Source organism: Lethenteron reissneri, chromosome 35 (genome assembly GCF_015708825.2).
Source record: "Lethenteron reissneri isolate LAM-NWPU_2019-01 chromosome 35, ASM1570882v1, whole genome shotgun sequence".
Classification (NCBI taxonomy): domain Eukaryota; kingdom Metazoa; phylum Chordata; class Hyperoartia; order Petromyzontiformes; family Petromyzontidae; genus Lethenteron; species Lethenteron reissneri.
In genome coordinates, this window is record NC_083813.1 from 5,843,655 (window position 1) to 5,869,111 (window position 25,457).

Genomic DNA, 25,457 nt, shown 5'->3' on the forward strand with positions numbered 1-25,457 from the left:
TAGCCCTCACCTGTGCGAGCCCAACGCCCCCAGTGGGCGTGACCCATCACCTGCCCTGTGACGTCAATCCGCGCGAAGAAATCTGCGGCATCTTCTTGGTTCTTTCGGTTAAGTCACGTAGAATGGAAATAATAAAATAATAATAAAACATAATAAAATAATTCTCACGACGTTTCGGCCACAACGCAAGCAGCCGTGCTCAGGTGGAGAGCAGGTCTGTCGAGGAGACAGAGTCTGAATGACATTCAGACAGACCTGCTCTCCACCTGAGAACGGCTGCTTGCGTTGTGGCCGAAACGACGTGAGAATTATTTTATTATGTTTTATTTTTATTATTTTATTATTTCCATTCTACGTGACTTTACCGAAAGAACCAAGAAGATGAATCCCTGCAGTCACGAAAGCTTTAAATCGAAATAAAATCTGCGGCAGTTCTCGTTCAATCGGCCGTTGCGAATGACCCTGGTGGTCACATGTCATGGTCCCCATGACATAAAGACAAAGGCTCCCCCCCCCCGTATAACCTTTAACAGACTGTTGGGGCAAGTGCTGGGAGCGAGCACCACGCCCGGCCTCCTTTGTCTCCCTCGTGGCGATGTTTACATATCGCACCAGGTACAATACTCATTTGAGGCTTAGTCGATCTAGGGGAGGCCCAGGACTGGTTCAGATAATCGTCACCGGCGTTGGCTGTGCGCGGGAATCGAACTCGGGTCACCGGATTCGTCACGCAGCACGTTAACCTCTGCACGACCGCACACACACATGACATGGTCAGTGTGCAACATGCATGGCGTAATCTAGATGTGAAGTTTTCGTGACTGCACGGATCCATACTCTTTGGTTCTTTCGGTAAAGTCACGTAGGTATAAAATAAATTAAATCACGACGAATCGGGCGCAACGCAAGCGTCCGTCATCAGGTGGGACAACCACAGCAAGAAACAATTGCTGAAGTGGGCAAAAGGGATGCTGTGACAAGAGGCTATATAGGTAAGAGATGATGGAGGAGTCAGGGAGGAGAGATAGAGAGGGTGGGGGTGTGGGGTAGGGAGAGTGGGGAGCTGCAAGACGACAAAATGCCGGGGCTGGGAAGTGAGCGGGCTGGGGGTAGGAGGCTGAAGAAACTGGAGATGCGGATATGAAGGCAAATTATGAAGCATGATAATTGGTTTTTTACCCTTCTATCTGGCAACAAAACTGACACCTTATTTACAAGGAGCCGTGTTTACATAGACCACAATACTTGCAGTCATAATGCAAACAAAAAACATAACTCTGATAATGTGCACTGTCCTTGAAGTTGATTGGTCCACACCCGAGACAGCTTTACTTAGAGCCTAGTCTCACATGGGTTGGACCAGATGATGCATTATGACTGCAGGTAGTGTGGTCTATGTAAACATGACTCCTTGTAAAAAAGGTGTCAGTTTTGTTGCCAGATAGAAGGGTAAAAAAACAATTATCATATTTTTACTGGCAAATGAGGTTCCAATGGTGAACTTATGAAGCAGTTAAGGTTTTACCTGGTTAATAACATCCTTCCAATGATTGCTCAATTTGTATCCATCTTCTCGGTTGAAGTTATGTCTATGTTTATATATCTGGATGGCTTCATGAACAAACCTTTGATAGTAGCCTGAAGGTTTGCAGAGCACGTTGGTCTCGGAAAAAACAATATCATGAGAGCCCACAGCATTATAGCAATGGTCAGCCACGGCGGAGGTATTAGTCCTGCCGTGTTTCAGATCTGACTTGTGCTCGCGAACACGGTCCGAGACATGTTGTTTCGTTTCCCCTATGTAACAATCACCACAGGTGCAACTCAGTTTGTAGACTCCAGGATATTGCATGTCAGGAATGGCATCCTTCACAGATGGGATTAGATTACGGATTTTGTGTACTGTATGGCTGACCATTGCCATGGCTGACCATTGCTATAAATGTGTCGTTAAACCTTCTAGATTTGAAGCTTTCGTGACTGCAAGGATTTATACTCTTAGTTCTTTCGGTAAAGTCACGTAGGTAAAAAATGAAATTAAAATTAATAAAAATAAAACAATAAAATCACGACGTTTCGGAGGCAACACAAGTCTCCGTCATCAGGTGGGACCGTCACACCAGATCAATCTTGATGCAGCAAATCCGGCTGTGACGGTTCCACCTGATGACGGAGACTTGTGTTGCCTCCGAAACGTCGTGATTTTATTGTTTTATTTTTTATTAATTTTAATTTCAATTTTTTACCTCGTTAAACCTTCCACCACCCTACAGCCATTTCGTAAGTTTTGATCTCATAAACAAAACATGCCAATTTGTTACAAGTTCAGCATACTGGTGTGGTTGATAGTAAACCCACAACATTTACAACAAAAAACCTAGATTGTGGATATTGGTCGCGAAAGCCTACATGTTAAAGTGTATATATTGACAGTGTTCGCCACAGCACGGGAGACATTCATTATTTTTTGCTACTGTTGATAGTGTGTTCGTGATACAGCAGCAGGAACCTCGGTAATCAAAGCACTCGTATATGCACAGTTATATGGTCTTTAACAAACAAAACCAATGAGAAAATAACTCAAAGGTGCCCACTTGAATTTGCATGCGCGAAGAAAAAGGGGCCATCGTCCAGAACGTTGCCTATGTTACAGTTTTCCTTTCCAGGCAGTGTTTTGATAAATGCGATGACTTTCATTGCTTGGAATTACATTGCGAGATGCAAAGAGGAGCACAGTGACTCGAAAACATACGCGGGTTGATGCCATTAATACAACTGTCAATCGACTGGACACGTGGCAGCTCATCATCCATGGCACGGAACGCATCTGAGAGTGCATCCACTGTGGAGGTGGAGGGATGAAATAGGTTTGTGTGCAGGTGCTGGGTGAGTTGTTAAATCGCTAGATCGTGAGAGATGGTGGCAGCTTGGGGAGGCCTTCATTCAGCAGTGGATAGAGCATGCTTGACCCCGATAATGATACCCAATAAATGGCAGTGCATTCAGACACGACCACCACAGCCCTGCGGAGCAAATAGTGCCGTTATCAGTGCACGGTCAGGTCAGTTTCAGAGTAGAGGCAGGCACAGACTTGGAGACGCACCACGCGTTTACAGCTGCCCTATAATTTCGAATTTATTTTTGAAGGTGATTCGACCCTGGTTTGTTAAGGCATTGTACTTTGTGAACCTGTTGTGTCGTTTGCAATAACAGCCACAGTGCACTGAACTTTACAATGTGTGTTTTGAGGCAGGCAAATTGTATTGACACACTGTGCTCTACGTTATCTGTGTGTTTTTTTAATAGCCCAAGCAATGACGATCTTCGCAGGACCATATACAGTTCCGGCGGTCCTCGACTTACGAACACGCGACTTACGAACGCTCGCACTTACGAACCAGCTTCAATGAAACATCGACTTAAAACGCGCACCTGCAAGCTGAACAGCGGAACTATTTTGTTCAGCAGAGCGATCCTGAGTCAGCCTCACGCCTGGGGTGAGTGTTTGTGCGTGGTTTTTTAAAAAGTGACTGTGTATATGTATGTATGTGAACGTGACTGTGTGTGTGTGTGTGTGTTCGACACTTCACGTGGCCTCAAGGTGCACACGGCCTGGCACAAGCGTCGTGGTGACGTCACCGCCACTTAGTGGCGAATGGCGGTTGTTGTTGTATGAAAGTGAGTGTGTGCGCGTGTACTAAAGTGACATCACATTTGTCATTAAAAGTACGATGTCATAAATGGATGTAATCTCCGGCGATGTCATCCTTTTCGATCACGACGAAAAAAATATTTTTTTCCGTATCCGAAACATCGTTACTAGGCCATAGTATCATGGTTTTTTAGATGTATCTGAACATTGGGAGGACATCCCTGGTTTCCACATCCAACCTGCAGGAAACATGCAATGCTTGACGGTTTCCACATCCAACCTGCAGCAAACATGCAATGCTTGACCACTGTTCTTGTTATAAAATGCTGCTTCTGGCAAGAGCAGGCTTTGCCTTTCAGCAGAATCAAATAATGACGCTACGTGCTCAGCCCTCTTTACATTGGCAAAGCGATGTTGTTACGTATAATCCATCTTGAGTCATTTGTAGGTAATCTTTTAGCATTGGGATGTTTGGCCAATTCCAGTTATATTTTTGGGGATTTTTTTTAGCTAAGGAAGTGAACCAGAGGCCCAAAAAAATACATGCAGAACAAGGAAAGAACTTACAAATGCCACAGAAAGGCACCCTAGCCTGGAATGGAACTCAGGGGGTTGTTCTTGCTGTGAGGCACACGTGTTCGACCACTACGCCACTCTGCCACCCAGTAGTTTGGAGGAGGGGATAGTGGATTACACAGAGTTCATGTGCACTAGATATCCACCTTCAGAGATGTCAGTAAGAGACAGTACAGCAAGTAGGATGCGCACTCATGTTTATGGAGTTTCCGTTTAATACCCCCTGGCGTGCATAGGATTACTCTAGGTATTTTTTTTCACGCAAAAAATACTGTCCTAAATAAGTCTCATGTTTCAGCAAGGCTTGGCCAGGCATAATGATCATTAGTTATTCTAGCGCATATATTTACGTGGTTGTGTTACACAGCTCTCCAATCTCTCCAATGGAGTTTTAGGTTATTGCGACATACTAAGCTCGTACATTGACATGCTAATCTCTCAATACAACAGCCACTTCCACAGCCTCAAGGAGACCATCTCTAGCCCTGCCCTCTTACCCTGATTCTGCACCCATCTCAGGCCTATACAAGACCTTGTTTCAGTAGCTTTCTCTCTCTCACCTGTGTTGCGATCGATACGTCGTGATCTATTAATTTACTATCTACGTGACTTTACCGAAATATCCCAAGAGGATGGATTCAATGCAGTCACAAAAGCTTCAAATCAAGATTGAACCGCCTCTACGGGGAGGGTTTTCACAGAACTGTTAGATATTTTAACAGACTGCGAGACAAGAAGGCTCACTTGATCGAGTTTCAAACCTTTCTGAAGAGATGCCGCGACACCAAGGTAATACCGATCACCTTCACACTCACGTCAGCTCCTGTCACTTCTCCTAATGCTAAACGGATCTTGTTCAGGGCTAGCCAAGCCCTGATCTCAGAGAGAATAAGAATGCTCCGATTTGAACTTGATAATTTAGACAAGACTCTCTTACAATCTCACTTAGCATTGACAGAAAAAATGTCCACATCTGATTTGGACCATGTAGATAACATGATAGTTTCTTCTGCCGCTTCAATGTCAGCCAAATGTAAAGTTAACCTGATTGCTAAATTCAACTTCCTGTGTAAGAAGAAGCAAGATCCACATGTTAAAAAAATTAGATGTTAACAAGATTGTTATTAATCAGAGTGACAGCCCAATTTCTGACAGCCTAAAATCGGTATTTGCTAAAGGGTTGAATTTCGCAGTCACCCCTAAACACATCCCAGTGGATGATATCATTGCCCAGGTCGATGTAGCCCTCAAAGGCTTAGGAAAGATCCCGGCAGATGTAGCAAGATCTGAAATCGCTGCTATCCTCAAAAACGCTAAGAACCCCATTATCAACATCAGCAAGGACAAACGTTTAGAACTCGCTCAATTAAAAACGAGAGATGATATTGTCATCCTCTCAGCCGACAAGGGCGACGCCACTGTCATCATGGATAAAACCTTATACAACACAATTCAGGACCTTCTTATGGATGCTAGCTATACCAAAATCAATAGAGATCCTACCAACCGCTTGGTTACGAAAACCAACAATGTCATCACTAACTCGACTTCTCTAATCGAACCAACTAAGCTGCTCTCTCTAAAACCTTCTGCTGCTAAACCACCCAGATTTTATGGCCTTCCAAAAATACACAAAAAAGGTACACTGCTCCATCCCATCGTCTCCACCATTAACTCACCCACCTACAAACTGGCACGATTTCTGTCTGAGACCTTGCTTCCATTCACTGGCAAGACCACCTCAGCTGTACTTAACTGAGCTCACTTGGTTGATCTAATCAGACATCTCACTGTCTCCAGATGATTTGCTTGTCAGTTTCGATGTAGTCTATCTGTTCACTAAGGTACCTGTGCCTGACACCATTGCAATCATTGAAGACTTGGTCGAACAGGGACTGAATTCTGATGTGCCAAGTTTGGTGAGGCACTGCCTTACCAATACTTACTTCACCTGGAATGGTACATTCTACAAACAAGAGGAGGGTACCCCAATGGGTTCTCCCTTATCACAAGTGGAAGCGAATGTTTTCATGGATAAATTTGAGACAGATGCCATCCAGACATCCACCCCACGTCCTTTCTTGTGGATGAGATACGTCGATAACACATTCATCACCTGGCCACATGGCCTGCCAGCACTGAATCAATTCTTCAACCACATCAATTCCATACACCCAATGATCAAATTCACCATGGAAGTGGAAAAGGATGGCACGTTACCATTCCTGGATGTTTTGATCGAGAAGAGACCTGATGGCTCATTGGGACATTCTGTCTACAGGAAAGCCACCCACACGGATGCCTATCTAAAGCCTGACTCCCACCACCATCCAGCCCAGAATAATTCCCTCATCAAAACACTACACCATAGGGCCCAGTTGCATCTCCGACCAGCAACACCTAGCCAGTGAGCTGGAGCACGTACACTAAGCCCTCAGGATGAATGGATATGCTGAGCGTACAATCCGCAAATATGTCCCCCCAGCTATGGGGAGACAACCATCTGAGGACCCAATCAAAACCTATCACCTTGCCATACATAGCAGGGGTTACCAAAAATATTTCCAAAATCTCAAACAAACACAAGATCCAGGTTCGTTTCAACACAGTACACAAAATCAGTGATTTGATCCCATCTGTAAAGGATATGATTCCTGACATGTAATATGCTGGTGTCTACAAACTAAGCTGTGGCTGCGGCAGCAGTTACATTGGGGAAACGAAACGACATGTCTCGGACCATGTTCACACACACAAGGCAGATCTGAAGCACAATAGGACCAATACCTCTGCCGTTGCTGATCATTGTTTTAACGCTGTGGCCACACACTAAATTGATGCTTCCAAGAGGAAGGTACTCTGCAAACCCACAGGCTATCATCAGAGATTGTTCATGAAGCCATCCAGATATATATACACAGACACAACTTCAACCGAGAAGATGGGTACAAATTGAGCAATCATCCTTCCTGCGAATTTAGTTGACTCTCTGAGTTGCATTATTATGTTGGATGTCTTTGTATTGACGGGCTGGATGTCCTTCTCGCTCAGTCACCTATGCTGCGACATACTAGGCAAGTCACCGATGATGGGACATATTAAGCTCGTACATTGACATGCTAATCTCTCACAATACAATAGCCACTTCCACAGCCTCAGGGAGACCATCTCTAGCCCTGCCCTCTTACCCTGATGCTGCACCCATCTCAGGCCTATATAAGAGACCTTGGTTTCAGTAGCTTTCTCTCTCTCACATGAAGACGGTCGCTTGTGTTGCGATCGAAACATTGTGATCTATTAATTTTATATCTACGTGACTTTACCAAAAGAACCAAAGAGTATGGATTCCTGCAGTCACGAAAGCTTCAAATCAAGATCGTACCTCGTGTTGTTCGGACCGATGCCTGATGATGTTTCCTGATGTTGCCTGATGTTGCCTGATGTGTTCTGATGTTTCCTGATGTTTCGTCCCATGTGCTGGGAGCCTGTAAAGTCCAATGCACATGAAGCCGGACAACACTCGGTAACAACATTGAAAAGACATCGGAGACAATTATGACTCACCTATCATCAACGTGATCAACAGCCACTGATCATTCCACCGACTGGATGAGGCCTCCCCAAGGCGTCGGTCTATCTCACACGGCGCTGAGTTGACGCAATCCATCTAACGCTGATTCTACCTCTCCATTACTGAAGTGGACGTTCTCTGGGGCATGTTCCAATGCTCTGGGGCATGTTCCGTCCTTCGGTTGCCACTCCACTGGCAATCACTTCTAGCAAAGTGTAAACCTATCCAAGACCGTGCATTCTTCGTAGCAGTCAATTTAATATATCTAGCTTGCATGTATATTCTGTAATCTGTTTCTCTTCATATCGATCTCATTGTAATTGTAAGTGTGCATCTCCCCATGCTTCACTGAATACCTATCAGCGTTTGTTATATTTATTTAGTTTGATCTCTGATCTGCACTGATTAAAAGCTTTACTATCAAGGCACATTTGTCTCTAGCCTTTCGTGATCAAGCTGAGCCATTCAGAAGCACTACATCTTATCTGTCTTGTTATTTCATCAATTTGATCTCGGTTTGTCTTACATAACTGTATAAGCATGGGTACTGTATGCATATTCTGATGTGGCTTCCATTTGCGACCCTTTAGCATATATTTCCAGTTGTCTGGTGAACTTCTTGTGCATGCCTTGTATTTGCTCATTTATCTGGAGCCCACCTGACAAACATGGGTGTTGTAATGTCCAATGGGTTTCCCAGCCTACACTTCTCACCCCCCTCCAACAAATTCAGAATTCGTCTGCGTGGGTTTCTTTCAACCTCCAATTTATGTCTCACACTTCACCTCTCCTCCTTCAACTACACTTGCTTCCCAGTTTACCAATCCGTTGTCTTTTCAAAGACCTGACATCTCTCCATGGCCTTGCCCCACATTCACAAACTTCTCTGTTTACACTATGAGACCTCCTTTACCAGTGGCAAAAGATAGTAGTAGATTTTTACCCTTTAAACTGGTACAAAACTGACACCTTTGTCAGTTTCGTACCAGTTTAAAGGGTAAAAATCTACTACTAAACTTCTCTGTCTCTTTTCATTCCTCTCTCAAAGCTCCACCTCTTCTCCATTACCCGTTCTCTTCCTCATTCCCTCCCCTCGCCCCTCCACTGCTTCCCATCCCTCCCCTGCCCTTTCGTGACCCCTGTGTGCCCTCTCTTGTGGCCACTCATTCCTCGGCCCTTGCACGCCCCCTGCCATCTAAATCACTTTCTTGTTCTTGTTACTGCTTGTTAAACTATGTAGAGCGCCTTGACCTAAGGCCATCTATCATTATAAACAAGATCAGACGTGTTCGGAGAACTCGAAAGACACTTGCTGCAAAGTTGGAGTCGACATAACTTGGCTACTGGAGTAAAAGGTGGCGCTTTCAAGAAATAAAACACGCGTAACAGTGGCACTGCTTTTAAAGCCATTACGTGTTTGTTATTTATGCTTGTTGCACCACTGCTAATGCAGTCCTGCTATTTAAAAATAAAGTATTTTCAAGAGGATGTTTCTTGAATTTGACGTAATTTTTTTCTCTGTAAACTTAAATGGTGGAATTTGATCAAATAGCAAAGCAACCGGGGGACAAAAGCAGCGTTGGGTTTCGATATTTGCCGCTCGTGTGCATGATCATAAAAAAAAAATACCTTTCAAAGTCAACCCCATAAGCGTGTCCTGCAATGTGTAGTACATACAGGTGACCAGTAGATGGCACATTTGGCATTAAGTTGCAAGCTTAAAAGTGAATGGCAAAAGGGCCAAGATTGTCCAGCCAATGTTGCCACACCCTATCCACCACACGCACACCTCCACGCATCTGCAAAAGGGTAGTCCTAGTAGGTACATCAATCTATCCAAAGCGAGCACCCAGAGAAAATGATAAATCCACACGAGCGCTGTATTCTCTTTTGACTTGGGTGCGGAAACGCACAACCACACACGGATCGCACACGCGTGTCTGCTCTGCACGTTGAGGTGTAATATAACGTTACCAACATTTTCCACTGCAGCAATGTCGTCCCCTTGACTCATGTCTGCATCCCTGCCCAGACCAACATTCCTGGCACAAACCCACCTGCTATTGCTCCTCGGCAACCCAGCCAAATATGGAGCAGATTCCTTTTTTTCCCAATTTTGGTTTGGAGTCAAGTCAATTCCAAAATATCTGCAGAAATGTATTCGCTTTTACTGCACTCAATAGGTAATCAGATATACAGCACTGTACACTTGTCGAGAATAAACTATGGCTATTTTGTAATTTCAGACAAACTTAAAAGTCCATTGCATAAATAACTGTAACGTATAAAACGTGACTTTTAAGATTTAAATTTAAGTGCAGTGATTGGAAGAGGAGATGCGTGGGTCTGTTATGTTCCTTTGTAGGAGACAGACTTGGGAAGTTACATCCCTTACAGAAGTTTTATGTTCATGGTCAATCAGATTGATAAAATCGTGGCTTGCGGTAAAATCGTGTCTTCTGGACCCTTCAATGAAAACACACTTTACAAAGGACACAAACACTTTTTGGAATGTAGCCATGTAAAGTAGTGAGGAGAGTCGTGGATAAAGTATAATACAGATGAAAGAGCTTCATGAATGCGTTTTCATTACGATGTGGCTGGGTGGATCATGGTCTATTCGGGTTAATGTCTGTCGTGGTACAGAGCCAAGGGCCTCTGTGGTCATGGGTTCATTGCCAGTGGGAAGACAAAAGTCAAAGATGGATCTTCTTGGTTCTTTCGGTAAAGTCACGTAGAAGGGAAATAATAAAATAATTTTAATTAAACATAATAAAATAATTCTCACGACGTTTCGGCCACAAAGCAAGCAGCCGTCCTCAGGTGAAGAACAGGTCTGTTTGAAAGACAGCGTCTGTCTGATTCTTAAGCTCACAACAGACCTGTTCTTCACCGGAGGACGGCTGCTTGCGTTGTGGCCGAAACGTCGTGAGAATTATTTATGTTTAATTTTTATTATTTTATTATTTCCCTTCTACGTGCCTTTACCGAAAGAACCAAGAAGATGAATCCCTGCAGTCACGAAAGCTTTAAATCGAAATTCAAAGATGGATGTTTCTCATGGGCCAGGGAAGTTCTCACGAGAAATGGCGCTGGTCTGTTATGCCTGTTATGCAATTCATGACTTACTGAACGTAACACCGTTTGGTCAAATTAACCTTGGGATTGCACACTGAAGTGGAGGAAATTAAGTGGTCGAACCAGTAGAGGGGATAATGACACAGAAACGAAATAACAAATTAGGCTTTGAATACCAGTGCGCTTATTCGTATGATATTCATTTGGGTGCAGCGATGCATCGCGTCTCTGATTGGTGGCGATTCTTACGCTCACGATACATGCATTTAATCGAGTTTGTAAGAATCAGTGTTGTTTAGTCAAGAGATCTATGTGATGGCTTGTTGTGACCCCTCCCGCCACTAGAGGTCCCTGTGAGGGTTGTTTTTCTTCAATCGAATCGAGGAAAATTTCATGAATCACAAGGGAGGAAGGGAGTTAAATTATTATGGTCCGGTGTGATTAGCAGGGGCGGTTTCTTCATTAGGGCGATTGGGCGACGCACCACCAATGTCATTCAACCACAGAGTCACACGAGCCGTCACTGCAGCCTCTGGATATAGTCCAATCAGCGTCATGTCACGTTCTGTGGAGTACCGCCTCTTTTTGAGCGATTTCACTCCGGCTGAGAATCGCCCCGAGTGGCCCCATAGACTTACATTCAAAGATGTTTTTTTTCGAACGGCGGGCGCTGCAATGCATTCTCTATGGCTTCTGGGAGGGCTCGCACTAACGTGCCTACGTCATCATACGTAAGCACGTTTCATCCAACAATATAATTTGTCGCCACCTAGTGGTTTGTTTTAATAGTGAGTATAGAAACAAACAAGATGTATTGTAAGAGTCACTTTATTTTTCATTAATATTAAAGAAGTGAAGTTGCCTTTACATGCTTAAGCTGTTAATTTATCCATTGCATGGGTGGACCTTATCCTTATCAATCATCCAGACATTTGCCCCCCCCCCCCCCTGAGAGATTTTGCAGGAGCCGCCACTGGTGATTAGGTATGGTCAAACAAGTCCCATGACTAACACAGTGTGGGAAGGCCTTCACCCAGCAGCGAATGCACAAAGAGTTGTGCATCATTTAACAGCTACTATGTACGGGTGGCTTGGCATGTGCTCACATTGGCGCAGCTTCCAATGTAGTCGAGCAAAAGTAATCTTATTCTCTTTCTCATCCTGTCCAGTCCCTTTAAGAAGGCTGCTGGCAACTGTTTGTGATCCTCATCATCGTCATCATATCCCTTCTGCTGGTGTCATTCTCTCTTCTCATGCCTCCTCTTTCACCTCATGAGGCCAATCTTTTCTCGGTCGCCCTGTGTGCCTCTATTACCTTCGACTGTGCTAGTGTTGCCTGCCATTGCTTCTTTTCTGGATTCCTGTTTTTGGCGACTACGTTAACTAGTAGCCAATAACAAAAACATAATTAAGATCCAATTTCGATTTAAAGCTTTCGTGACTGCAGGGATTCATCTGCTTGGTTCTTTCGGTAAAGTCACGTAGAAGGGAAATAATACAATAATAAAAATAAAACATTAAATAATTCTCACGACGTTTCGGGGATACAGCGTCTGACGCTCGGGGAGACAGCGTCTGGTCTTCACCTGAGGACGGCTGCTTGCGTTGTGGCCGAAACGTCGTGAGAATTATTTTATTATGTTTTATTTTTATTATTTTATTCTTTCCCTTCTACGTGACTTTACCGAAAGAACCAAGAAGAAGATCCAATTTGATGATGGTTATTCGTGGGATCGATTATTTAGTGCAGGTTTGATTTAATCGAGCACTCCTATTATATTGCCAGGTAATGGTATGTGTATTGTGGCTACTTTTCTATTCTTGCGTGTGGCAGCAATGCGTTCAGGAATTGAATGGCAACATCGAGGTCTGCTGGCCACGAGAGGGCTTCGGGAGCGAGTTAGTGTAGTTGTGCTGGTTCCTCTTCCATTGAAGGATTGCAAACTACAGTGGTTTACTCTTTGGTCCATAGTTTGAGTTGTATGGCCACAGTTGTACTGTGGCTTATCTTTAATATTCACTTTTATGTGTGGTACTGAATATGCTTAACCTTAGCAGGACTTCTAATTAGCAATTAAACATGATTATGAATTAATTAGTTCGTTACTTCCTAATTGGTGTTATATATTGCACACAAAACATAAGCAAGAACCGTGTAATATTCAAAGAGATTGTTTTATTACAATAAAAAGCTTCATTAGATATCTTACATGCAAAATAGACGCTGAGTTTGGAGTAATTTGTAGTTCATCGTGATATTTTATTTGGACAGGAACAATACCTTCAAATGTATTTCCAAAGTTATTACTATCTGGTAGTTACAGTTTTAATGGTTTAATGTAATATGTAGTGGATATTCCAACAACGCATAAAACGGGTGCCAGTACGTTTTGTTTAGCAAAGGGATGTTAATTGAAATTGTAAAAAGTTAGAGAAAAAATAAATTAATATCAACTTTTCACAAAAAAGTTGGTTACATTTTTGCCTCGTAAGCATTTCTGGGAGAGAAAAAAATAACAATAAAGTTGTAGTGCTTACTCAACTAATTTCGATGCCCAAATTACACTTTCATGGCTTTGGGGACCATAGGTATTGCTGAAATAGCACCTAATACTGTTGCCTAGTTCATTCAAATAAGATATTATCTTACAAATAAAATGTGATTCTCGCTTGACAATATATCATATACACACACACAAACTGTACACACATAGTTTTCATTTTTGAAAACTGTGATCTCTATTGTACACATGTATACAATGTACACCAAAGAGTTCAGAAGACACAGACAAGCACTTTGCATGAGTTTGCTCAGTTTTTTTTCCATACGTGTTGTAATTTCTTGTTTTTAATGCATGAGCTGAATGTTGTTGTTGTTTAGATATACGGACGTTTCACTTGCCACGTGGCGCTGATCTCGGGCCTGTTATGCAATCACTCAAAACTAAAAAAACAACTTGGATGGAATATTTTATGACCACCGTACCTGTAACCTATATGCCCTTCTAAAAGCACATTCACAAACCCTTATTCTCATGGCAATGCTATATCACAAAAAATAAAATCGGTTGTTTATGCAGTTTCAAAATCCTATCACATCGCCAAAATTACTGTTTTAGCATCATTACAATTGTTTTTTTTCAATAATGATGCAGTTCTCGTTTTAATTTTTCTGGTATGAAGTCCTAACCCATGCTCATTCCTTTCCAAAGGAACAATTTCTCCATTCAAACTGCATTGCAAATAACCACAGCAAAGAGAACACAAACTGCATCATAGAGTGTTAATCAAAGTCCATGTGCTAAGTTGTAGTCGATTGTACATAGTTACACAGTACTTCATTACCAAAACAACATAATATTAAATACTTAGCCAATGGCAGACTTTTGCAAATGACAGATACACATTACACATTTCCTACAAACGACTCCACTTAGATCACCTTACATAGGGAAACAATATTATTGTTTTGCAGATCACTGTCTTTCCCAAAACTGGCTGCAATCAATATTATTTATGAAGGTTTTTTTTTACTTTTACAGCATTTAGGGCAATGTTAGAAAAATAGTCTCTTCATTTTTCTTCTTTAAACGTCAGCATTTTAGCATTCGCCCTGTAAAACAGCGCCGTCTCAAACTCTCCAACCATTCTGTCACACAAAGCTCTACTCAACAGAATCAACACACATTCAACCCTAAACAGCATTCGTCCGTCTACATCTTGGGCTGCTGAGTGTTTTTTAAAACCACTACGCAAAACACAAGGTGCTGAACGCCTAAAGTACTTTATGAAAATATCCCAACGATGTATCTTATGAGTTTGCAAAATGATGACTTAGATGTAATGCAAAAAAACAAGAAAAAAAGTACAAAATTCAAGATGTATGACTGTTTTCCTGTGGACTGAAATGTTGAAAGTATGAATCTGTTTTTGTTAAAGTGGCGTGGTTTTGACGCTGGTTTGCTATGAATGGTGCCATGAAATATGTCTGTTTAGACTAACTAGTCTCAAACTATGTTCACACTGGATACCCACAGAGTTGTACTTAACTATTAACAAGCAATGGCAAATACATTTAGTTTAACCCACACAGCAACGGTAAATCTCACTACGGGGGAATACAATCTGATTAATATGTAATGCAAGCAAATACCCTGAAATCGTTGTGAAATATGTAAAACTTTGATAAAAGCAAAGTAAGAAATATGCTGAATGTGGTTTGTGAGAGTCAGCAAGTAGGCAAACTTAAACATGTGACTATGATTAACATGTTCTGTTACCAACGTAAAGTGTTCCATTTGGTTTCACAAAGTGCATTTTTCAAAATAACAAGTTTGAACAAGGGAACAAAACGCAAAAGAAAGTTAAACAGAAGGGGAAAAAAAGGAAATAAAGTTACTGCATACAAATCCATCAATATTGACCTAAAACAACATATCTTACTTATTTTTGCTTGTCAGCGGTTCATTTTTTTAAGCATTGTGTAATCTGAGCTTAAACACACACATTCACACTAGAATGCTCGAAGAGACCTTTGGAAAGTAATTTTCTTGGATTCATACATGCTTCTTTAACACGTTTCAATCATAATAATAATAAAACACGTGTGACCATTCAGGGCACCAAAATAGTTATACAAGTGCTGTCATTTAAAATAAAATGGCAGCGTATTACAGAAAGAAAAAAAACGAATTTAGAAACAAAATTGCTACTTATAAAAGTAGGTTTAGTAAAAATAAAATAATGCTCATTAGAAAAAAATATTTTTCAGGGAACTAGTTTGAAAGAGTCTAAAATATTTTGTTCATATTGTTACGTAAAAGTCAGTGTTTTCACGGCAAAGGCTATATGAGTGGCTATGTTTAGTGGGACAGTACATTTTTTCCCAGGTGGCTGTATTTGTTTAGTGGTTAAAAAAGTAACCCAAGTACCAAGACCGAGACTTATTGGTGACTGCGTAAAATGTTTGTTTAAGTCTATCCGACTGTTTTGGTTTCCTAAAGGCACAATGTCTTATTAGTTTGAATGAAAGCGTAATTGTGTTCCATTACACTATGCACCTTTTTAGCCTTTGGTAATAACATGTGTGTGTGTGCAACGTTTGTCCAATACAGCATGACATCGTTGAGATGGCCACAATTAAACATTAATTTTTGTGCTCATTTTAACAAGTAAAAGTCTACAGTTCACATTTGTGCCACAGTGGATCTCTCAAGTATCTGTGGCTGGGGCTGGGTCTAGAAAGGAGGAGGGACATTGTGTGCAGAACATCTCCCTACACTTGCAACTCCGCGGTGCCCATTAACCCCAGGGCTTGGGCCTCCTCCGGGGTTAACCCACTCTTCAGGGTTCGGCGGACTGCAAAAAAAGAAAGACGCACAAAAGACACACGCGCAAACACGTACGCACGTCATCGACGTCAGATAAAAAGGCATTTAAAAAAAACAGTCATGTCCTCAGGATTACAATTACTGTACCAGGATTATTGATGATCCTCTTGGTCATTTTGTATGCATGCCAAACAGCTCAGAAGAAGCACACTGAGACACGTTAATGAGATTGTGGTGGATGGGGGTAGGAGATGAAACGGATGAGGTAAGAAAATGCTGAAGAGACGGTGAGTAATACGACTGGGTAGGTTTTTTTTGCGGTTGTGCAATGACGCTCCCCGATGTGTTTTTCGGGCTGCGCCAACAACACCATTCCCTGAGGTTTCTCCCCTCCATGTGCTGGGAATTCAAGTTCCTGAAGCAGCTCCCAGCCAGGGCCGGATTAAGGTTTTTCTTCTTCTTGGATCTTTCAGTAAAGTCACGTAAAAGGGAAATAATAAAATAATAAAAATAAAACATCATAAAACACAATTCTCACGACGTTTCGGCCACAACACAAGCAGCCTTCTTCAGGTGAAGAACAGGTCTGTCGGAAAGACAGCGTCTGTCTTTCCGATAGTCCTGTTCTTGATGAATCACTGCAGTCATGAAAGCGTCTGTCTTTCCGACAGACCTGTTCTTCACCTGAGGACGGCTGCTTGCGTTGTGGCCGAAACGTCGTGAGAATTGTATTGTATTATGTTTTATTTTTTTATTATTTTCCTTCTACGTGACTTTACCGAAAGAACCAAGAAGATGAATCCCTGCAGTCACGAAATCTTTAAATCGAAATGCTTTACTTTCGTTTAAGCTTAAAATGTTTGACTGTTATTTTAGATGTAATGTGCCTCAACCTGCTCCATAAATATATTTATTCAAGAAGATATCTTGGGTTTACTTTTTTTAACACACAAACAAAAAAACACGGTCGCATTTTTTTCCGTAGGCCCTTCAGTTTCCATAGGGCCTAGGCCTCATGTGCCTATTGGATAATACGGCCCTGCTCCCAGCACGTGCAGCGAAACAACAGACAACACGCGGAAGAGCTTAAATAGTGGGTACATTCATGCTTTAAGATCTACAAATGGCACCGAGTTAAAGTCGCACACATATGTAATGTATTGATTGCAAGACACATTCGATGGCAAAAAAAAAGTCATGCGGATTTGGAATGCCTATGCAGCATGAGGGGAAAAGATTGCTCCCGGCATCTAATTGGAATAATAATGAATATAATCTTTACGTTGAATTGCATTGGTTTTCTCACTGAAGCTTTTCTCATGCGGTACTTTAAAACTTAGTCTTGTATAAGAAATGCGAGCCAGCCTGAACGCTATTTGGTAATTAACTGACAATTACCTGATGCCCGATATAAAGTATGTTGTGATATTGTGTGACACAGCTGTACAATCCATTTAATTCCTATCTCAGTTTATTATAAAGTACCACATCCTGTCGCAACCTTTTGTTTTAAAGGAAACATTGTCATTATCGTGACATGCAATACCCTCGAAGCCTGCTACAGTAGTAATAGCTGCAGATGTCTCTAAATGCTACAAAAACAGCCTTGGAAATTCTATAACACATTGATAGCCAGGCATTCTGGACACCTGGATGCAATTTAGCATTGGTTAATTGCATCCTATTTTGTGTGACCTTTTGAGTGAATCTTTATTCTGTTGGCTTCAATTGGCATCACCGTAGGAAATGTCCTTAAGTACAGGCCTGTTGAGCACACGTGTGCTGTGTTATAATAAATAACGTCGTGATGGGGATACTCTGCCGTGGTGTGATGGTCAGCAATAGGGCTGAACAATTAATAGAAATTTGAAAAATGCGATTATCAAATCGCAAAGGCTATGATTTTTTGCAATTTTATTATTTTTATTATTATAACTTTATTTATTTAACTTCACAATTGTTCTATGTTTCATTGTTCTATTTGAATTAAAATTTTTTTATAAATACATGTTGGAAGTAAATTAATATATTTTAAGTTCTAATCCTTGCATTAGAATATATAGAGCAGTTCATATTTTGATGGTATCATGTGGTAATGCTCCATCACATGTTTTAAATCTATTACACAGTGAATAATGAACTGAAGCTTGACTTTAAAAAATGTAATCGCAAATCAAATCGCAATATCTGTCAGAAAAATCGCAATTAGATATTTTCCCCAAATCGTTCAGCCCCAGTCAGCAACACTGGACGGATGTCACCAGTTCTATTGCATCTACCTGGCGCGGCAGTTGAAGCAATAGTGCACATTTCTTAAAATCCAATACCGCCTCTTCATCCTGGCAGCGTAGATGGGTGCATCGGTTAATACTCTTAGTTTTTTCGGTAAAGTCACGTAGCTAAAAAAATGAAATTAAAATTAATAAAAATAAAATAATAAAAATCACGACATTTCGGAGGCAAGTTCTTAAATACAAGTTAAGGGGGAACTTGCATCTTGGAATCCCTGCCTCACTTGATACAGCAAATCTGGCTGTGACGGTCCCACCTGATGACGGAGACTTGTGTTGCCTCCGAAACGTCGTGATTTTTATTATTTTATTTCTATTAATTCTAAATTCATTTTTTTACCTACGTGACTTTACCGAAAAAACTAAGAGTATGAATCCTTGCAGTCACGAAAGCTTCAAATCTAGAATTCATCGGTTAAGTCGATCGGCAGGTCACGTGTGGCAGGGTGAGATGTGGATACTCCGACTTCTCCCCAGATGTTTGGCCAGCGTAGAATGGGTAGGCCAAATGAACTGTCTAAGAGAGGGGGGCTCTCTAGAGCTGTCTCTAGTGAAGACCCTTCCACTGGCAGTGGCATGAGCAAGTAATTGCAGTGCTGCACTTTTGCCTTCTTTCCTGGCCTATTTGGCTCAACTGTTTATGTTACGTTCAACTAGTGTGTGCACTTGAACCCTTCCAATGGTGTTTTGAATGTGTGTGCTCTCCTGGGGACCCGACTTGTCTTTTGTTTATAGTGTGCAACCCTTACCATAGGATCCTGACCGATAAAAAAAACGTCCCAAAGGATTCTATAGGAATTTGAAATTTCCTGTAGGATGCGGTAGCATTCCCATGGGATTGCTGTGTGTTTTGTTTCGCGAAAAAAGTAGGATCTTGTAAAAAGGTGGCAAAAACTGCTACGGATATTTTATATTTTTTCATGTTTGTGCGTTGAATTGTATAGTTTTTGTTTAGTGAGATAATATTAATGACACCAACAAATATTAAAGCCCATCCTATGCGATTGTCATGATATTTAAGTAATGAAGAATGTGATGTTAAAGATGACTACATTAAAATAAGCAATAACGTGAATGCTTTGCAACGCTTTTAAAATCTCATTCGCAATACTTTTGGCAGAACATGTTGCATGGATAATTAGAAAAGGCAAGATGGTAGATGGCATAAACTGTAAAGAAAGAGTATGTGTCCAGAATTAGTTTAATTTACAGATGCCACGTTTTTGACTGCACAGATGACAGCATAAAAAAACCCACGTCTGGCTCCAACAAACATTCCCCTGGAGTAGAGCGCACAGGGTCGTATAGAGACAGACAAAGATTCCTCTTTTTGTCGGGGAAAGTGCTGTTGGCGAGCACCTATAAGGTCGGACGTTGATGGCTATGCACGTGACCTGTACTCCAGCAATGTGGAGGTAGCGAGGGTTGGTGCATCGCACAAATGTTGTGAAATTCCCCTCCAGTAGGCGTCAGGGTGGCTTGCCGCGACCGGGAAAAGGCAGTACAGCAAGTTTACTAATTGCCATCTGTTTCCATCTGTATGGGGATAGAGTGTTGCTTTCTTGCGTACGGGGGTTTTCTCAGGTTTCCTCCCACTTGTATAAACACTCATTCATTGGCTGAACACATGTTGAAGTAAAAACCCAATGCAGAACCCTCCGGAATTATTATGACGGGCATGGCACACAGAGTGGCATCGCCTGCACCACTCCCAGCTATCTTTGTTATCCTTGTACTGATCTTGTCACACCAAACCGGCCACTCATTTACAGTTTAGGCTAAAGTCTGAGACTCTCAGATGTCACTTGCCACTGATGTAACGATACTAATTTACAGTACTGCTGGGTGAAGTCCTCCCCACACTTTTCAATTATGGGGGTTGTTTGCCCATACTTCACTGCAGTCGTCAGTGCAGGTTGATAAAAGGAGGGGGGGGAGGGGTGCGATTGGCAGGACTGGTTCACATATCCCTCACTAGTGATGCTTGCCATGACTGGAGATTGAACTTAGGTCACTGGTTTTATAGTGCACTAACGACTTAGCCTAACCACTCATCCACCACTCCACCCCCTACTGATATATCACAGTTCCCCAGAATCCTACCACGCCGTACTGCACACCATGCGTATACATAAAGGGAGAAATGTATGTGTATATAGGAGGTCGTGGGTTCGATCCCGACCCTGACACCTGCATATTTGGAATTTGCATGTTCTCCCCGTGGTCACATGGTTTTCGCTCCGGGTCCTCCAGTATTTCCCTCCACATTCATAAACATGCTTTTAGAATATTTGGCTGGGATGCATTTCCACGCGATAAGCCACTTCAATGAGCTATCGTTTGTGGCCAGGCCGCTTCTCAAAAAAAGAGCTGTACTGTATAACACAGTTCGGCCTTGCCCGGTAAAATAAAAAAAAATTGTTGTTTAGTTTATTCTAGATTTGAAGCTTTCGTGACTGCAAGGATTCATATTCTTAGTTTTTTTCGGTAAAGTCACGTAGGTAAAACATTTAAATTAATAAAAGTAAAATAAAATAAAAATCACGACGTTTCGGAGGCACAGCTGTCGTGGCTGTGACGGTTCCACCTGAAGATGGAGGCTTGTGTTGCCTCCGAAACGTCGTGATTTTTATTTTATTTTACTTTTATTAATTTTAATGTTTTACCTACGTGACTTTACCGAAAAAACCTAAGAATATTGTTTAGTTTCGTTCTAAAAACCATCAAGATGCACCGCATTGCAGAGGGGCCGACCGGGGTGCACCGTGTGCGCTAGGAGGGAGGAGGGAGGGGGGTGGGGGCTGCTGAAACCTACGGGATTTGCGGTTCGCTCGAGAGCGGCGTCGCTCGCGGGTCGCTGCTCGCTGGCACGGGGCCTGCGTGGCCGACTTGACGATGCGGTCCATGATCTCATCGGTGGCGTCGTCCGTCGCATTGGGGGAGTCGTCGAACACCGGAGCGCTCCCCGTGCTCACCCGGCCTGCAACCAGGCGAGCGGGAAAAAAAATGTTTCATGTTAAAAAACACGAGTCCTGGTTAATGCCCGTCATGAATCGCTCCGCCGGGGCAAACATTCGAGGTACCGTACAGGTCACGAGTGAAAATAAGAATCGTAAATCATTAATCTGGCATTGTCAGCGCCATTATGTTGGTTTTACTTTTCCCCAAACTGGAAGTGGAGAGGAGAAAAGAGAGAGAGAGAGAAAAACTCCTTGAAAATAATCAAAACAACAAACGTATTTTAAACCTTCTAAGTCACCCTTTAAGGTGTTGAAACGTTTGGTCACATTGTGAAATATTTATTTTGATAAATATTTGATGAGGTTAAACGATCTGGGTTCATTATGTGTATATTTGCATTACTTATGCAATTTAATAAAAGCTTGTCCAGAAGAAGTTTCTCACACATAAACCATTGCGACATAAACTCAATGAAGTTTTGTTTGTGTTTTTGGCAGGGAGAGGCAGTGGTAATGACAATAGAGTTTGGTCATGCGCTTTGACGTTAGAATTACACTATTGAAATACTATTTATCTGGAATGGGAGGTTAGAATTATGTCAAACTGTTTCCCCTTGCTTAAATTAGCAACGAGTCTTATGCTCAGAACTGTTGGGGATCCAGAGCCATTATTGTCATTCCACATATCTGTGATGGAGCTACCAGCGAAACATCGTACCCAAAGAGTTACATGTTGTGAATTTCTCTCCAGCACACCAATGTGTGGAAACACCACGTGACAACATTATTAATGACTGTGTTGGGTGGTGGAGGGTTTACGACTAACATTTTACTTACGCCCCGATCTGACCCAAAAATCGCAATGCATCATGATATTGGTCATGAAGGCCTGCTCGTGTTAAAGTCTGTCACGGATTAACAAGGGGGGGAGGGCCTTTATCTTGACCTGTGTGTGTGTGGGGGGGGGGGGGGGGCGTAGCGGTTAGCGTGCTGCGCTATGAATCCGGTGACCCGAGTTCGATTCCCGCTCACGACCAACATCAATGACGATTATCTGAACCGGTCCTTGGCCTCCCCTAGGTCAACTTCATCGTCAAACAAGTACCTGGTGCGCTGCGTAAATATCGCCGCTGCGAGTCAAAGGCCACCCCACCCTCCTCGTGTGCCGCCGTTGCCGGCCTTCGTAGGTGCAGCTACGCTAACGGCACTTGCCCCCGCCGGTCGGCTCAGGCTACTTGCAGGGGGAATCTTTGTCTTTAAATTTCGATTTAAAGCTTTCGTGACTGCAGGGATTCATCTTCTTGGTTCTTTCGGTAAAGTCACGTAGAAGGGAAATAACAAAATAATAAAAATAAAACAATAAAATACAATTCTCACGACGTTTCGGCCACAACGCAAGCGGCCGTCCTCAGGTGAAGACCAGGTCTGTCGGGGAGGCAGCAAGGCCAGGTCTGTCGGGGAGACAGCGTCTTTGTCGTTATGGAAATGTCAAAACGGGAGCGGCTGTCGGGCGATTCACTGACCGCGGCTTGCAGCAAGGCCAGGTCTGTCGGGGAGACAGCGTCTTTGTCGTTGTGGAAATGTCAAAACGGGAGCGGCTGTCGGGCGATTCACTGACCGCGGCTTGCGCGGGTGCGCGCGCGCGTACGAATCCCGGGCACGGACGAGTGCAGCCCGCCGCTCGCGTGCACGGACGTGCGCAGGACGGCCTTCATGTTCTCGTGTTCCGCGTCGTCTTCGGCCGCCAGCTGCCTCCGCACGGCCGGCACCGACGCCGACGCCGCCAGCGGCGACTGGGCACTGCCGCCCGAGAACTTCCCGCTCTGCGTTTCACGAGCCGTGGCCGTAGCGGGAAAAAGGGGAGCGGGGCGCCACAGTTTTGAAGGAATGTTAGGAAGTCACCGGAGCTGTGCAACTTTTAAATCTGAAGTGAAAACGAATTTCTTTCGAAGTGCTTTTTGTGTTTTAAGTTTGTTATTCTTCCCCCCCACACCTGTGATCAGCACATTTGGCTACGTACGGTGCGAAAGAAGTTCAACCATTAATCAATTAACACCTCCGTGTGGTGGAAGAGGGGTTAGCGGACTGCATCTGTGAACCTGACGAGGTTGATTCCGGGCCATGGCTAACACCGATCTCGAACTGGCTCAGCTTGGTGAATATTCAAACAACGCTCATGATCGACATTGCATGGATTGGCAAAAAACATTATCATAATTACACATGATTAATTAGGGTGCTCTTTTCATTTGCATATCCAGTGCACTGCATGGAAGTTTCTTCTTGCTGCTACGTAGTGGCCAACATTTGCCAAACGCCTTTGCAGAACATGACATGTGGTTGCACTTGATCTAGTTGGATCGGCCTCATGCAAATATCCAAGTACCGTATGCTGGCGACTGTAATGGTACTTTAAATGGCGCTATTTAATGAAACTAATATCATGGCTCACTGCGCTGTGAACCCAGTGGGTTAAGTTCAATTCTCGGCCAAGGCTAACATCTGTGGAGGGGGTTTTCTGAACCAATTGTGCCCCCCCCCTATCAACCAACACTGATCAGCATGTATGTTGTATGTATGTTAACCTTCTTTTGCATCGTACGTAGCCTATCGCGCTAACCGGAGGTGCAGCTGGCTACGTCGGGTGGTTAGGTCAAACAACCCCCATTCTTCTTCTTGGTTCTTTCGGTAAAGTCACGTAGAAGGGAAATAATAAAATAATAAAAATAAAACATAATAAAATCATTCTCACGACGTTTCGGCCACAACGCAAGCAGCCGTCCTCAGGTGAAGAACAGGTCTGTCGGAAAGACAGCGTCTGAAGACAGCGTCTGAATTCCCTTCTACGTGACTTTACCGACAGAACCAAGAAGATGAATCCCTGCAGTCACGAAAGCTTTAAATCGAAAATTAAACCCCCATTCTGTGGAGAAGCCTTCATCCAGCATTGGAGTGATAAAGGTCTGTAATTATCATGACATTATTATTATCATACAGCAACGATATCTTAAAAAATGTGTGTGTGCATGTCAGGAAGAGTACGATTGCAATGGGGGAGAACCCATTGAGACTGGATGTCTCGTTTTCAAGGGGGATCTGGGTCAAGAAGTGACAATGGAACAAACTTTACATCAAGCAAAGGGGAAAGGTTAACATCCCCCCCCCCCCCGAGGATTAAAAGTGAGACAAGATCAGGGAATGGAATGGGATGGAAGGTGTGGAGCTACTGCTCATCTCCTGACTGTAGAAAAACAATTTTACTTGAGTCAGTGGTGGAAAGTCTACATTCCGAGGGCAAGGGTCAGCATTTGAACTCGCGGCCTCGTGATTGCGAGTGCTCTAACCAGAATTACCATTGGAAGGACACGGGACAATTACGTGAATTAAATTGCGTGTGAAACTTAAGATCATTGTTAATATAAAATGTATGATAACGCACGGAGCAGATAAACTCTGACTATAACAAACCATCCCCTCCGTGGTGCTTACAAGTTTAACGCATTTGACAGTTTAATATTTATTCTTCTGCAACTCCTGTTCTATGTTGCCATTATAGCTGATTATTTTTTCCATTCCTGGGACGGCGGCGGGGGCATCTTGCTACGATTACGTTCGACTGGTGGCTCGTTAAAGGAGATACCCCAATGGATGTTGGAGAAAAAAAAGTTGGCAGGCGTACAACAATCCTGCTGTTCTGACAGGCGCAAGCGGCAACGGTGCGGAGTGCGACGGCCATGAGACAGGAGCTGCCTGCAGTGACGGCAACAGTGGGAGTGCAAACCACTCCTTGTCCCGCATGAAAATGCTGAATATGTACAATTGTCACATCATATAGCACTTACACTAATACATTGAAAAATCCCATGGTGCTGGTGTTAAACTATAAGTATATTCTCATTGCGTCTGTGTGGGTTTTTTTTTTTTTACAAAAGGCTAATTTAACAATGTAACAGACATTTCGTTTGTAGTGTTTTCCATGGGAAAGCCTCGAAATAGTTG

General features: G+C 42.9%; 1 protein-coding gene across 9 annotated transcripts in view; it reads right to left on the reverse strand.

Moving 5' to 3' along the window:
- Nucleotides 1-13,062: 13,062 nt before the first annotated feature.
- Nucleotides 13,063-25,457, reverse strand: part of FHOD3 (formin homology 2 domain containing 3) — a 173,403-nt gene continuing 161,008 nt past the window's right edge. For all 9 annotated transcript variants that reach the window (XM_061565638.1, XM_061565637.1, XM_061565634.1 and 6 more), the window contains 3 exons: nucleotides 23,077-23,281; nucleotides 21,314-21,478; nucleotides 13,063-16,235 (listed from right to left, as the gene is read on the reverse strand). In XM_061565638.1, coding sequence (XP_061421622.1) covers nucleotides 16,153-16,235; nucleotides 21,314-21,478; nucleotides 23,077-23,281 — 453 coding nt within the window. In that variant the 3' untranslated portion in view covers nucleotides 13,063-16,152. The remainder of the gene's footprint in view (nucleotides 16,236-21,313; nucleotides 21,479-23,076; nucleotides 23,282-25,457) is intronic.